Source organism: Schistocerca americana, chromosome 2 (assembly GCF_021461395.2).
Source record: "Schistocerca americana isolate TAMUIC-IGC-003095 chromosome 2, iqSchAmer2.1, whole genome shotgun sequence".
Taxonomy (NCBI): domain Eukaryota; kingdom Metazoa; phylum Arthropoda; class Insecta; order Orthoptera; family Acrididae; genus Schistocerca; species Schistocerca americana.
The window spans coordinates 697,074,478-697,091,601 of record NC_060120.1 but is presented as its reverse complement, the minus strand read 5'-3'; the positions used below and the strand labels follow the sequence as shown (position 1 = coordinate 697,091,601).

Genomic DNA, 17,124 nt, shown 5'->3' with positions numbered 1-17,124 from the left:
CGAAAGCATAATATACTGAAGAACTAAAAACCAGTGATGTTCATTTGAAATTCTCTGCCTTGGAGATACTACGATAATTAACATGAAAGTAGACAGTTCAGTTGAAGAGAAAGGGATGTTCCTGAGAAGGACAATCATAGAAGTTGGAGAGACAAATATAAGAACAAGAAAAATAGCTGCAAAGAAACCTGGAGTAACAGAAGAAATACTGACACCCGAACGACAGGGAACTGACATGCATTGAGATTAGAAAATAGTGCATTGAGAACTTGCTAGGCACTAGCCAAAATCTAGATTTGTATAATAAAACCTGCAAAAAAAGGACGACTGACTGCTGTGCTCTATAATTTATAAATCACATAACAGTTGCTGAGTGCACCCCGTTTCCTAATGGAAGGTGAGCTGATGAGAAATACTTCAGCTGGTCAATGGAAGAGGAAAATACAAAAATGATCAGGAGGCAAAAGGATTACAACAATATAAGTCATTTAGGAATCAAATAAATAGGAAGTGCAGCAAAGCTGAAATGGAATGGCTACAAGAAACATGCTAAGGAATCATAAAAGAAATTGTCACCAGAAGGTAAATTCAGAATGTAAAAGTGAAAATAACTTTCAGTCATATGAATAGAAAAATAAAAACATAAAAATTGCAATAGGAGTTCCACGGTTAAACCCAAGGAAAAAGCAGGTAGGTGATATTAGTGCTTTGGAGGCATCTGTAAGAGGGAGGATTTCTGCAGTTATGGCAGAAGAAGAAATGGTTGTTAATTAGAGAGACATAGAAGATCCACAATTAGAGTCAGAGATTGACAGAACCATGCCTGGAAATAAATTAGCCTTACAGCCAGCCCCAAGCCCAGATAAAGTGGGAGGGTTAATCATTGGGCTAATCATCCATCATTGATAAAAACGTAATGGTTCCAATACACTAACACTCAGCCTCGGATTGGAATGGATCTAACGGAAAATGACCCAAGCTTATGAATAAAGGACTATGAATAGGTACATGGAATGTAAAAACACTGTATGCTGCAGGACAGACAAAGATACTTAATGAAGAACTAACAGAGTACAAGATGGATATTACAGCCCTGCAGGAGATAAGATGGCCTGGACAAGGTATGCACAGAGAGAAAAACTACACAATCATATACAGTGGAAACAAGCATGCACACCATATATTTGGGACAGGATTTGTGGTTCATAATAAAATAATGGCCTCTGTAAAGTCATTAGAAAATGTCAATGAAAGAATATGCTACATCAGAATCAAAGGCAAATATAGAAATATCTCATTAATAAGTGTCCAAGACCCAACTGAGAACAAGGAGGAAGACATAAAAGATAAATTCTGTGACACCTAAGACCAGATGTACTCCAGATTATCACAGAACAACACCAAAATTGTGCAAGGGAGACTTAAATGCCAAAATAGGACAAGAACAGCAATGGCAACCATATATAGGCGTGTTCAGCCTTCACACGGATTAAAATGATAATGGTATAGGGCTTGTCAACTTTGCTACAGCTAGAAACGTGAAAATACCAACTACATCATTCCCCCATAAAGACATACAGCTGGCCAGAGTGGCTGAGCGGTTCTAGGTGCTTCAGTCTGGAACCATGCGACTGCTGCGGTCGCAGGTTCGAATCCTGCCTCAGGCATGGATGTGTGTGATGTCCTTGGGTTAGTTAGGTTTAAATAGTTCTAAGTTCTAGGGGACTGATGACCTCAGCTGTTAAGTCCCATAGTGCTCAGAGCCATTTGAACCATTTTGAAAGACATACATAAAGTAACATGGACCTCACCAGGTGGATTAACTAGGAACCAAATAGACCATGTCTTGATAGAGAAAACATAAAAAGACAATAACAGATGTTAAGACAATGAGAGGGGCTGAGACAGGATCTTGTGCTAATAAAGATGAAACAATCATTACCAAAACCACCAAGTAAGAACAACAGTGTTTAAAGAACCCGAAGAGGAGATGTGAGTAGGCTAAAAGAGGAGGAGGTGAATGTACAGTTTAAGATTAAGCTTAAAAATAGATTTGCTGAATTAGAGAATGACCACAACAGAAAAGAAGATGAAGATATCAACACAAAATGGAAGAAAATGACAATAGTTGTGAGGGAGACAGTGCATGAACTACTAGGAGAGAATAATAATAACAATATGAAGCACAAATCATGGTTCAGTGAAACATGTAGAAAAGCAGTACAGGACACGAAGAGTGCCTGACAGGCAATGATGAACGATAACAACCATGAAAAGCAAACAACATACAGGAAAGCCACAAGAGAAATGAAGAGGATAATAAGGTGAGAGAAAAGAGCATTCATATATAAACAGATAGGGAAGGCTGAGGAGGACTATAGCCAGAACAATAGTAAGCAGTTTTACAGGACAATGAATAGCTGTAGAAAAGAGTACAGAGCTATGTCTGTTATAATGAAGGATGAGAATAGAAAATTGATCACTACAAATGAAGGAAATTTAGAGAACTGGAGGAAATACCTCATAACTGCCGATAACCAGGTAGATACCTACAACAATGAAAACAAGGCTGTAAACAATCAGAATGTACAACCATTTATTGAAGAACCAACTCTGATGGAGGTGAAGGAGGCAATAACAAGACTAAAAAATGGGAAGACCCCAGGAATAGAGATGATATCAGCAGAGCTTATCAAAGAAGGGGGAGAGAAGATACATGTATGGTTAATCAAACTAATAAAAGAGGAATGGAGAAAAGAAACAATGCTGGAGGAATGGAAAACTGCTGCTCTATGTCCCATATGCAGGATAGGAGACAAAATGCTGACACAGAACTACAGAGCGATATCTTTCCTATGCACATGCTATAAAGTAATATCAAAAATTATAATGAACAGGCTCAACCCATACATGAGGAAATATTGGACATAGCACAAGCAGCATTCAGAAAAGGTAAATCAACAAACGACCAAATATTCACACTAAGACAAATATTAGATAAGAACTGGAAGCACAGTTATGAGACCTTTTGTCTGTTTATAGATTTTAACAAAGCATATGACAGCATAGTATGAGAGGAAATGTGAAGGACAATGGCAGAGTATGGGATACCTGACAAGCTGATAAAGCTAACTAAAATGTGTGTGTTGGAATCAAAGTGTAGAGTGAAAGTACAGGGGAAGTTCTCAGAAGCATCTGAAATAAAAACAGAAGTGAGACAGTGAGATATTATATCACCAACCCTGTACAATTTGGCCCTTAACAACACCCTGAGGGGAGTAACATGTGAAAGTGCAGGAGTCACCATAGCAAAAAAGATAAATGTCCTGGATTTTGCAGATGATATTGTGCTGGTAGGAAAGAACATGGAAGAACTGGAGAAAATGGGGACTGTGCTAATGGAAAAAGCTAAGAAAGTAGGTCTTACTATAAATGAAAGTAAAACAAAGTTCATGATAGTAGGAAGAATAGCTCATTTAGGACCAAACAATCTAAAAATCGGAAATCTAACAATTCAGAAGACATACACATTCATGTACCTCGGTGTCAACATCAACCAACAAAACATTATAGAACAAGAGGTAGTAACAAGAATTCAAGCTGGGCGAAGATGTTTAGGAGCTGTGAACATCATAAGATCAAAATTAGTATCTAGTCAACCAAAAATAAGAATATATCAGACTATCGTCAAACCAATAGTGTGCTATCCAAGTGAGACTTGGACCCTGACAAAGGAAACAGAGAAAAAACTCATCACTTTTGGAAATAAAGTACTGAGAAAAATGTGTGGACCAGTGAAAGAAAATGAACAGTGGAGAATAAGGAAAAACAGAGAACAAAGACAATTATACACACTGCCTGACATCGTAGCGAGTGTGAAAATTAACAGACTAAGATGGTACGGACATGTGGGAAGGAGAGGGGATAACACGGTAATAAAAGCTGTAATGGATGGAGAAGCTGAAGGAAACAGACCACTGGGATGGCCAAAAATGAGATGGCAGGATAATACCATGGGAGACATGCAGATATTGGGTCTGGGAGATGAAGATGAAAATGACAGGAAAGTGTGGAAGGCTGGATTGAGTGAGGCCAAGGACTGGCTGCAGTTTGTGTGCCCAATATAAGTAAGTAAGTAAGATTGACAGAACACTGGACAACATGACAAAACAAGGCAGAATTGGTGTATAACACTCCTTTGAAATTTCTAAACTCATAAGGTGACACAGCCTCAAAATATTATTCAAGTTTGTAGAATCTAGGAGTCTGAAGATATGTCATCAGACTTCTGGAAGAATATAATCTACACAATCCCAAAGGTAGTGAACACAGATAAATATGAAAACCACCTCACAATCGCTGAATATTTCTATTTATTTGCATCCTTTTCAGGGCCTGTTGTCTTGTGGTTTTTTAACAGGTCATACATTGCAGTTTGATATTTTCCACAGTATGATGCACAGTTTATTTTAAGAAATAAACTCCAAAATTACTGAAAATTTATTTAATAAACAAAATATATGTGAAAAAGAAAATGTAACATTAAAATTATTGATCTAAGAAGAGGATAGTGAGAATTGTTAAAGACCCCACAGACTATGCTGGCCAGGGGAAGAAACCTTATAAAGAATTCAAGCCTAGCATCCAGGACCAGCAACCTTGTTAGCTTATGTTAATAGATGAGTGGAATGGATCCTGTTGTTTGAGTCCATGTTGTCCACCTGTCTTTTTTTAGCTTATGTTATCCTGTTGATCAATATTATTTTACATGTTTTAGCCTACCATAGCTAAGAGTTTGGTTTGAAAAATTCTCGGGACAGAATATAAAAAAGTACTTACATCGTGAAACTTTTTTTATTTTTTGATGTAGTCTCCTTCTAGATTAATGCACTTGGTCCAATTATGTTCCAGTGCCTTGATCCCATCTCAAAAATGAGTTTCCTCCAAGCCTGCAAAATAGTTGTCAACTCCAGATATCAATTCTTCATTTGAAGTGAATCTTTGTCCACCAAGAAAACTTTTCAGTTTTGGGAAGAGACGGGGAAGTCTGACAGAGCCATATCAGGTGAATAAGGTGGGTGTGGCAACAATTCATACCTTAGTTCATGTAATTTTGCCATTGCAAAGGCACATGTATGCAGGCACGCGTCAAGTGTCACGGTACCCATCTTGCAGATATTATTTTTCATTTATAATTATTCAGTTAAAATGTGATGTACCCTTTCAGATGACATCTAGCAAGTATGAGCAATTTCACACACTTTCATTCAGTGATCCTCCATGACCATTTTGTGCACTTTTGCAATGATTTCTGGAGTAGTGACACATTTTGGCCGACCAGTGCACGGATCATCATCTAATCTCTCCCGACCAAATACAGATTCATTTGTCCACTTGGCAACAGTTGAATATGAAGGATCAGAGTCCGCCAGTGTATACTGGAAATCAGCATGAATGTCCTTAGCTTTCATACCTTACTTTACGAAGTACTTAATCACTGCTCGAATCTTGCAAATCATTACATGGGAACAACAGAGTCACATCACTGCCACAGGTCTCTTCCAAGAACACTGATGTGGCATGTGTTTACAGGCAACAGTCCAATGAATTCTCATGTGAATAACTAGTTGCGCTAGGGCTGACCTCTCGTGGTGATTCTGAGAAATTTTCAAACCACCCTCATATGTGCCAGCTTCATGTGTTTGGTTGGTTAATTTGGTGAGGGGGCTGGAAGGGACCAAACAGTGAGGTCATTAGTCCCATTAGATTAGGGGAGGTTGGAGAAGGAAGCATGCCCTTACGAAAGGACCAACGCACCATTTGCATGAAGCAATATTAGGAAATCATGAGAAACCTAAATCAGGATGGCTGGACACAGGTTTGAACCATCATCTCCTTGAATGTGCGTCCAGCGTGCCAATCACTACACCACCTCACTCAGTTTTAGGTGATTCTGGTGGGTGATGTGACTCATCGCAACTTCACTCACCTCTGTTCCATACTATTCCTTTATTTGTTGTAGAGTGTGTACTATGTATGGATTACTTGTTGCCTCTTGTTTACTCCTACTCTTCTTCTTCTTCTTCTTCCTCCACATCTGAATGTCACCATGTTGTCTTTTTTTATCTCTCATTGCCCTCTATGGTCTTTATTATCTGTAATGATTTTGTAAGTGGGCCAATATTGCATCAGCTATGTGGCTTAGCTTGGACCATTTGGGCAGTTTGCATCTGGTAATTATCTGCCCTGTATAAATTGATTGCAGTGTAATGTGATGTGTTCATGGGAGCCTCTTTCCCCACATGTACACAAGCCCTTTTCACTGAGGTGCACATGGCTTAGGGCAATGTGTTGTAGCCACTCAAGAACTGAACAATACAGTGACTAGTTTTAGCATGCTTCATTCTTAATTGTACCTTGATCTTAGGGTACAAGTCATAGACCCTTCAGTCCTTCTCACTATTGTTCCAGTTCTGTTGCCAGATGTTCACTCCTCAAGGTATAAGTTGGCATTTATAGTTAATGTGTTATTCTGTTGTGTCCGCTGCTCGTGGTCGTGCGGTAGCGTTCTTGCTTCCCACGCCTGGGTTCCCTGGTTCGATTCCCGGCGGGGTCAGGGATTTTCTCTGCCTCGTGATGACTGGGTGTTGTGTGATGTCCTTAGGTTAGTTAGTTTTAAGCAGTTCTAAGTTCTAGGGGACTGAAGACCATAGATGTTAAGTCCCATAGTGCTCAGAGCCATTTTTTTTAATTCTGTTGTGGCATTTACTTTGTCCACTTTGCCCATCATCAATCAGTATGAAGCAACTTGGAGTTAGATGTTGATGTCTGTTGGGTATATTCCCAGAACTACAGCATGTGCTTCCTCTGGCATGTTGTGAAAGCCCCTGACTAATGTAAGAGCACACTCCTCTGCCTGCACCTCACAGCAGTATAGGTAGTAGCAAAGCAGGGTTCGTATACTTGTGTGCCAGACGCAGCACATACTACCTACTCAAAAAGTGCACAGTAATATATTTTGACATACTGTAGTAGTCATCCATGTGCTTTGCTACTGACTGAAGCAAATTTGTGTAGTATATTTGCAACCTTGTCAGTGACTATGTTTCTCTGGACTTTAAATATCAGTTTCACGTCGAGAAGTACGCTTAAGTATCTTGTGAGTTCATATGATATGCTTGTGTTATCTAGTTTAATTGTCAGATTTCATTGTAGTGTGCCTTTCAGAAGTATGGATTTTTTTATGTGGAGCTACTTGTACATTATATTATTTGCACTAGGTATTCATGTGTTGTAATATGCAACTCCCATTTTGCTCAGGCTGACATCATTAGCCTGCAGAAGCTGCTACCAATAAGCTGTCTGCATAAGCAACAGTTCTGCTGGTCAATATTCAGCCTCAATTAAATCTAATATGGTTCTATTGAAGTTTTCAGAAGATAGACCCTCAGATAGTTCTTTGCAGCTATCCCTTTGTGACTTTTCTTTACCACCTTGGACTTGGGATTGTCCACACACCACTCAGCCACCCTGTCTTTACAGTATCTGAGGAAGCTATTTTAGAAGGATTGAATTTTGTGTGTATGTTTCTGTTTCTTTGTGTGTCTATCAACATGCCGGCACTTTCGTTTGGTAAGTTACATCATATATATATATATATATATATATATATATATATATATATATATATATTACTTACTTATATTGGGCACACAAACTGCAGCCAGTCCTTGGCCTCACTCAATCCAGCCTTCCACACTTTCCTGTCATTTTCATCTTCATCTCCCAGACCCAATATCTGCATGTCTCCCATGGTATTATCCTGCCATCTCATTTTTGGCCATCCCAGTGGTCTGTTTCCTTCAGCTTCTCCATCCATTACAGCTTTTATTACCGTGTTATCCCCTCTCCTTCCCACATGTCCGTACCATCTTAGTCTGTTAATTTTCACACTCGCTACGATGTCAGGCAGTGTGTATAATTGTCTTTGTTCTCTGTTTTTCCTTATTCTCCACTGTTCATTTTCTTTCACTGGTCCACACATTTTTCTCAGTACTTTATTTCCAAGATATGTCTGCTTGTGTCTGTATGTGTGGATGGATATGTGCGTGTGTGCGAGTGTATACCTGTCCTTTTTTCCCCCAAAGGTAAGTCTTTCCGCTCCCGGGATTGGAATGACTCCTTACCCTCTCCCTTAAAACCCACTTCCTTTCGTCTTCCCCTCTCCTTCCCTCTTTCCTGATGAGGCAACAGTGTGTTGCGAAAGCTTGAATTTTGTGTGTGTGTTTGTGTTTGTTTGTGTGTCTATCGACCTGCCAGCGCTTTCGTTCGGTAAGTCACCTCATCTTTGTTTTTATATATAATTTTTTCCCACGTGGAAAAAATATATATATATATATATATATATATATATATATGAGACAGGTGAGGTATGAGTGGCGGCAACTTGAAATTAGCGGAGATTGACGCCTGGTGGATAATGGGAAGAGAGGATATATAGAAGGGCAAGTTCCCATCTCCGGAGTTCGGATAGGTTGGTGTTAGTGGGAAGTATCCAGATAACCCGGATGGTGTAACACTGTGCCAAGATGTGCTGGCCGTGTACCAAGGCATATTTAGCTACAGGGTGATCCTCATTACCAACAAGCACTGTCTGCCTGTGTCCATTCATTTGAATGGACAGTTTGTTGCTGGTCATTCGCACACAGACAGCATCACAGTGTAGGCAGGTCAGTTGGTAAATCACGTGGGTGCTTTCACACGTGGCTCCGCCTTTGATCGTGTACACCTTCCGGGTTACCGGACTGGAGTAGGTGATGGTGGGAGGGTGCATGGGACAGGTTTTACACTGGGGGCGGTTACAAGTGTAGGAGCCAGAGGGTAGGGAAGGCGGTTTGGGGATTTCATAGGGATGAACCAAGAGGTTACGAAGGTTAGGTGGACGGCAGAAAGACACTCTTGGTGGAGTGGGGTGGATTTCATGAAGGATGGATCTCATTTCAGGGCAGGATTTGAGGAAGTCATATCCCTGCTGGAGAGCCACATTCAGAGTCTGATCCAGTCCCAGGAAGTATCCTGTCATAAGGGGGCACTTTTGGGGTTCATCTGTGGGAGGTTCTGGGTTTGAGGGGATGAAGAAGTGGCTCTGGTTACTTGCTTCTGTACCAGGTCAGGAGGGTGGTTGCGGGATGCGAAAGCTGTTTTCAGGTTGTTGGTGTAATGGTTCAGGGATTCAGGACTGGAGCAGATTCGTTTGCCACAAAGACCTAGGCTGCAGGGAAAGGACCGTTCGATATGGAATGGGTGGCAGCTGTCATAATGGGGGTACTGTTGTTTGTTGGTGGGTTTGACGTGGACGGATGTGTAAAGCTGGCCATTGGACAGATGGAGGTCAACGTCAAGAAAAGTAGCATGGGATTTGGAGTAGGACCAGGTGAGTCTGATGGATCAAAAGGAGTTGATGTTGGAGAGGAAATTCTGACGTTCATCTTCACTTTGAGTCCAGATCATGAAGATGTCGTCAATAAATCTGTACAAAAATTTGGGTTGGCAGGCCTGGGTAACCAAGAAGGCTTCCTCTAAGCGAGCCATAAATAGGTTGGCGTACGAGGGGGGCCATTCTGGTACCCATGGCAGTTCCCTTTAATTGTTGGTATGTCTGGCCTTCAAAAGTGAAGAAGTTGTGTGTCAGGATGAAGCTGGCTAAGGTAATGAGGGAAGAGGTTTTAGGTAGGATGGCAGGTGATCGGCATGAAAGGAAGTGCTCCATCGCAGCGAGGCCCTGAACGTGCGGAATATTTGTGTATAAGGAAGTGGCATCAATGGTTACAAGGATGGTCTCTGTCCTGATGAAGCAACCGTGGGTTGCGAAAGCTTGAATTTTGTGTGTGTGTTTTTTGTTTGTTAGTGTGTCTATCAACATACCCACACTTTGGTTTGAATTTATGCAAGCCAGTTATTGCCTTAATGTTTTTCGGTGGTTTGATGTACAGTTTTTTCCCTGCCTGCAGGGGTCCTGTTTGTTTTAGCGTTGTATGTGCAGACTGCACATGCAAATCTTGGTTATTCCTTGGGTTGTATGGATGGATATTTTGGGTTTTTTTGAGCAATCTTGCTGTTGTCATCTATGACTGTTGTTGTAAACATTATTGTTTCTAAGATATATAGGCATGGTAATGGAGGAACATGAAGCTTTTTAAATGAAGGTTTCCATGAAGGGCGAGGTGCTATGCCTTCTATGTCTCTTTGTGCAATTAAACAGATTTTGCTGACTTGTGAATTTCCCCAGCAAATTAAACCATACCTTAGTAGTGATTCCACTTGTGTGTAAAGCACGTGTTTATGACTTGCATTGATGTGCATCCAGTAATAATTTTAATACCATAATAAATGGTATTTAATTTAATACATAGGTGTTGTGTGTGGCCATTTTAGGTTGTCTTGGATCCAAACTCCTAGAATCTGATGCTACTTACAGTTTCAAATGTTTTGCCTAACAGCTCAGTGGGTGCAATTATAGGCAGTTTATTCTGCACTGTGTGTAGTTGTATAGTATTTTTGTCTGTGAGTGTATTATTAAGTTATTCATCACAAACCATTCTGATATATGTGAAGTGGTCTTTTTTATTTCATTTTGGAGCACTTGTGTCCTTTTTCTTTTGATAAAAAAATTTGAATCATTAACATATTTAATGCACTTATAGTTAGGGCTGGGTGATTACAAGTCAATTACGAACAGCAAGAACAAGATTGGTCCCAGTATGGAACCCTGTGGCACACTGTATTTTACACCGTTTTTTTCTGAATGGTAGGAAATTAAATTTTTGCTTTCTTTGTGCAAGACTTCAACTATTTGTTGTCTGTTTTGTAGCTATGACTTTACCCACTCATAGGTTGGGACTCTGACACCAACATTTTCTAGCTTTCTAAGCAATATGACCATGATTAATGATGTCAAATGCTTTTGAAACATCTAGGGATATTGTAGCTATGATTTTCTTTTTTTATATAAATGTGTTCAATGCTTTATTTAGGAAATTGATAATAGCTGTCTTGGAGAATTTGTCTTTTCGGAAATCATGCTATGCGGGCAAGAAAAGTTTATTTTCTTCCATGAAATCTTTGAGTCTTTTGCAAAAGATTTTTCAGTTATTTTAGGGAAAAAATAGATAGTAGAGAGACTGGTCTCTAATTTGTTACATTTGTTTTTCATCATTTTTCTGCAGTGGCGTCACTTTAGCTATTTTTAGCTTTCCTGGGAAGATTCCATCAGAAAGTTAGCTATTGCATATGTCAGCCATGGGCCTAACTATAAAGGATGCTCATTTTTAATAGTATGATATGTTATGTTGTCAGTACCAAAGGAAGGTTTTGATTATTGCTCCTCTATTGTTTTTACGATTTCCTGTCTGTCTGTTGGGTATAGAAAGAGAGACTTGTTACTAGGGATAGTTTTAATTTGATTTGCAGTGGCAGCAAATCAAAAGATTTGCTTCACCAGAATCTCAGATGCCTTTGTGAAATACGAGTTAAAATTTTTTGCTAGCTGCTGGGGATCAGATATTGCAGATGAGTTTTCTTCCAAATTGATTTTATGGTATTTTCTCTGGTCTACTCTTGTTTCTTGTCTTACAATATCCCATGTGGTTTTAATTTTATTTGGTTTGTTTGCTATGAAGGAACTGTTTGCAATTCTTTTTGCAACGTTTATGGCTTTAGTTAAAAACGTTTTGTAATTGTTAAAATAGGAATCAAATTCAGGAGATGTGGTGTGCTGTCTAGATATTTCATGAAGTAATCTCCTTTCCTTTTCAGATATTTGTATCCCTGTTCTGAGCCATTTTATTTTCCAATCCCTTTTTGTGATTGTCATTTTATGGAGTGCAGGGCAAAGTTCAAAGCAATAGCTAAAACTATTTATGAATTTGTTGAACTTATCTTTTGTATTTTCTTGTTCATAGATTTCCTCCCAATTTTCTTGGCTCAGACAGTGAAGGAAATGTTATATGTTCTGGTCATTATACTTCCTAGATGAAATTATTATGCATTGAGTTGAACCAAGCTGTTTTCCTCATGTTTTATTAATTTTTTGGGCTGTGTGGTCCCCAATACCTGTATTGATGGTTTGTGTTGAATATTTCAAGGGCATATTCATAAATATTTCATCAAGGATTGTGGCTGAGGTTCTTGTGATGTGCATTGGAGTTCTGTAGTAGCCTTTAAATTGAAAGTTGCTAAGAGGTTCAGTAAAACAGTTTTTTACTTGGACTCACCAGCAAAGTCAAGATATTTGCATATGTTAACAGAAAAATAAATACGGCTTACAGCTGAGCTCATAAATCCTCACCAGAAAAAAACTATTAGAATGTTACCTTACACTGTTACATGATGGTCAGTTTGGCTGAAGAGAAGGTAAATTCACTACATCATTTACTCATCGTATTCCATACACACTATCAAGAAGGAGAACTTTCATTGGTTTAGTGAGAAAATGTATACATTAAGTAAAACAAAAAAAATCATATAAATTTAATATGTGCACCTGTATTAATGATAAAATCATTTTACTGCTTAATGCTCATGCTTTTGTCAGGTACATTTAATCAAATAAATTGTAAAACAGCTGCCACTTGGATAAATTCTGCTGTCTTCTCAGTTATACTGATTGATTAAATTTAAATTTTTGAAAGGAAAGAGTTGCTTAAATCTATGAATGTGAGCCGTGTTTACTGTACATTACTACTTACCAAGCTGATATACTATGAACACTGCTGCTTGCCATGGAGCTAACAGAACATTTCAGTTCTTCAGTTTAGGTATTTGTGAAAGTTTGCCTAACGAGGTATGATTTTAATGTGCTTTTGATCTAGTTGGGATTACCAATTTCTTGCTTTATGTTAGTTGTGAGCTTATTGAATACTTTTGCACCACAATGTATAGCTCCACTTATAAAAATTACTGTTGTGACTTGTATTGTACATATGTACATCACATTTCACCTAAAACTAATTGTTAATGTTAACAACAAAAAGCATTAAGCTTTTAATGTAGTTGGAAATGCAATTAAAATTCACAGTTTGCTGATGATTGTGTTGTCCTCAGTGACTGTGAGGAAGAATTACTTATTGAATGGACTGAATAGCCCAATGAGCACAGAATATGAGATTAGTGTAAACCAGGGAAAGATGAAAATAGTGAGAAAAGCAGAATTGAGATTAGCAGTAATCTTAACATAGAAACTGGGCCCCACAAAGTTGGCACAGTGAAGTGATACTGCTATCTTGGAACTGAAATAACACACGACGGATCGAGCAAGGTCATACATAAAAAGCAGACTAGTACAGGCGAAGAAAGCATTCCTAACTAATATAAATCTACTGCCATTAAATGTGGGCCTCAATTCAAGGAAGAGATTTCTGAGAATGTACACCTGGAGCAAAGCATTATGTAGAAGTAAATCATGGGCCATGGGAAAACCAGGAAAAAGAATAATCAAAGCATTTGTGATTTTGAGTTTCAGAAGGATGTTGAAAATTATGCAGACTGGTATAAATGAGGAGTTTACTCACAGTATTATCAAGGATGGGGATATTTAGAATACATTGACTAAGAAGTAAGTACAGGATGATAGGACTTGCATTAAGACATTAGGAACTAATTTCCATGGTAGCACAAGGAGTTATAGAGAACAAAAACTGTAGGGAAAGACAGAGACTGAATTATATCCAAAAAAATATTGAAGTTGTTCAATAAAAAAACAATATTTGAATATTTGGTGCCTGATCAAGATGTAAGACAAAATGGACTTTCTGCCAATTATTTAAATTTTAAAGCATCAATAGAATATGGTATATGCTATTGACAAATAACACAAAAACACCACTAATTGACAGCTGCCAATGTAATTTATAATAATACCTTGTTTTATTCAGTCTGCATCAATTGTTTGAGGCACTCAGCGTCTCTGAAAGTTCTCAACCATGAGTGCAAACTACAGAATACAATGTGAGAATCAATGAATGAACAAATATACACATCTCTCATTATAAGTATTTCAATTACTTTTTGTATTTTTTTCTTGCTTCTCTGCTTACATACTGTATTAAAATCTTATTATTGACTTTGTTTCAGTGTTATATGTGGAATAGAAGAAACAACAACAGGAGCAGACATTATAAAGGCAGCTATGGAAGCAGTTTGTTTTCAGACAAGAGATGTTATTGATGCTATGAATAAGGACTGTGGAATTACTGTGAAGAGCCTACTTGTGGATGGTGGTTTAACTGTAAACAACACAATAATGCAGCTGCTAGCAGATATATGTGGCATTTCAGTTGGTAAATTCTTTTGTTTTTAATATTTTATCTGCACATGTCAGGCATTTGAAAGATACCTACTAAATGAAAGGTATGAGGTGTTATAGTTGTCTTACATCTTGAACAAAGTTCTTTTCTTTATTATACAGTTAAAAAAATTATTAAACCACACTTTCTGAGATTTGTTGTTTTTCATCTGATTAACTTCCTAACTGCTATACACTTGGATGAAATTTTTATATCAAAGGTGAATGATTGCTGTGAATAGAATTAATATTATATAAAAAGCTCTTAGAAAAATGACAAAAAAGCATAGCTCTTAATGAGAGTAAATCTATGGAATAATATGAAAGAATAACTTTCAGTACAAGCATCATAATTTATGTTACTGATGTGTGGCCCAATATGGCTTCTATTGAATAAGGTCCAACCTCTTTGAAACATGGTAAAACGTATAGGCAGTGGTGGCTAAACATTCAGTGCTTGCATCTATTTTGTCACATTATAAATGGAATTCATATTTTACAAATTTAGAATCTTAAGGGTTTTAATTTTTGTTAAGTATAATGTGTAACATGTTACACAAGGATGAATGAAATATAAATTGGATTTTATTTAAAAAAATCATTTATTGAAAAAGGCAGTTACAGTTTATTTTTCCACATAGTTACCATTTTAGAAATACATTTTTCCCAGCAAGAAGGAAAGCTTTTTATTGCAGCATCACAGAATGCTGGTAGCATCAGGAGCCAATTGGGCACAAATTCCCCCACACCCTCATCATCTATAAATCAGTGTCTTTCTAGAGATTCTTTATTTGGTCCAAAACTTGGAAATCGCTTGGCTACAGGTCAAGATTGTAAAGAGGATGATCAAGTTGAGTCCAGTGCATTTCCTGTAGTTTGGAGACCATTAGAGCTGCAGTACGGGGCCTGGCATTGTTGCAGAGGAAGATGACCTGTTGAATCAGTTGATCCTGTATTCTGCTGTGATACCCATCCCTCATCTTTTTCAGCAGCTTGAAGTAGTATACAGCATTGATTGCATGTTGCTCACACAAAAAAATTAATGAGCAAAATGCATTACAGATCAAAAAAAGCAGTTGAAAGAACGTAGCCAGCTGACAATTGAGTCTTGGCTTTCACTGGGATTCCATCCCCTTTCTGCTATCACTCCATACTGCCTTATTTGGATTCAGGAGTGTAGTGGTGGATCCACATTTTGTAGAAGGTGATGATCCAACTCAAAAATGCATCACCTTCTTTTGCAGAGCTTGCTGTAATCCTCCAACAGATCTCCAAACTTCTCAACTTCTGATTTTCGGTTAGAAGGGAACTGTAGATCATTTTTGATTATGGCTTGATAGCTCCCACAGCTTATTCCCACCTGCTCTGCAATTTCTGATACTCTCATCCCCTGACCTCCTTCTAGAATGTCTCAAACCAAATGAATGTTTTCAGTTGTAATGCTGGTCTGAGTACAGTGATCATGTTGCTGACTTTGCATAAATTCTTGTCCTTCCTTGAACTTTTTACACCAGGCAAACACATGCATCCTTGACAGTGTTTGATCACCAAACTGTATAGTCAATCGCTGGAAAATTTACGATGCCTGACATCGTGAGCATTACTGACAAAGCTGTTGGAAGCATGTAACAGTCAGCTCACCCAACTCCTAACAGTCCCACCCAACAATACTACACGTGTGGCTCTGGTCCTACCAACTGTTGATGCTCAGGAATTTTTGTGGTCTGCAGCATTGGAGAAAATAATGCGTGCCAAAATTGTTCAGCATCTCAGTGGACAAGACATCATCAGAAAATACAGTTTAGGTTTAAAAGAAGTATGAACAGAAGATGCTATATTTGGCTTTGCTGCCAATGTTTGGATTGAGTAAATAAAAGAATGTGGACATATTCAATATTTTGTAAGCTGTCAAAAGTGTTCAATTGCATCAGTGAGCAAATATTTTCACAGAAATCCAAGTACTTAGTGGGCCAGCAGGGAAGTGGCTTGGTCCATACCAACATGACAGAAAGCAAAAAGTTGTATTGGATAGTGCAGAATGGGTCTCAGCATCCTATGAGTGAGATACCATCACTTGCAGAGTGCCTCATGATGTCATTCATAGTGTTCTGATTTTTATCAATGACCCAACTCACTGTAATGAGTATTGTAAATTACCATCTTTGGTAATTCACAATAATAGTTACTAATAATTAATTAGGCAAATATTAGATTTACATCTACAGCTACATACGTAATCTACAATCCACTGTGAAGCGCATAGCAGAGGGTATTTACCAATTTACCAATTTTTATGGCTTCTTCCCATTCTATTGATGTATGATGCATGGGAAGAACAACTGTTGAACTATGTATTTGCATGCCATATTTATTCTAATCTTGTCCTTATGATCCCTACAGTAGGGGGTTCTATTATATTACCAGTCATCATTCATAGTTGGTTCTTGAAATTTTGTAAGTAGGCTTTCTCAGGATAGTTTGTGTCTGTTGTCAAGAGTATGCCAGTTCAACGTCTCTGTGAAATTGCGAAAAATTGAAACAAAATTGTGTCCATCCATGCTGCCCTTCTTGTATACATTCGATATTGTTTGTTAGTCCTGTGGTGACAGGTCATATAGTGAAAATCATCATGATGAAAAATGTGCCAACTCAAAAATGTGTAATGCATGTTAATCAGTGGTAGCATGATCACTAATGTTGTGTATTTTTTATTTTTTCTTGGTTGCTAAGTGTATCAAGAGATACCACTCATTCATTTTTTTCTGTTACACTACATTTGTTTA

At 38.1% G+C, this 17,124-nt stretch overlaps 1 protein-coding gene across 1 annotated transcript in view; it reads left to right on the top strand.

Annotated features, from left to right (window-relative positions):
* LOC124594350 (glycerol kinase-like) overlaps positions 1-17,124 on the top strand; it is a 285,935-nt gene that overhangs the window by 226,018 nt on the left and 42,793 nt on the right. The window contains exon 9 of the mRNA XM_047132718.1: positions 14,131-14,336. Within this exon, the coding sequence (XP_046988674.1) occupies positions 14,131-14,336 (206 nt within the window). The remainder of the gene's footprint in view (positions 1-14,130; positions 14,337-17,124) is intronic.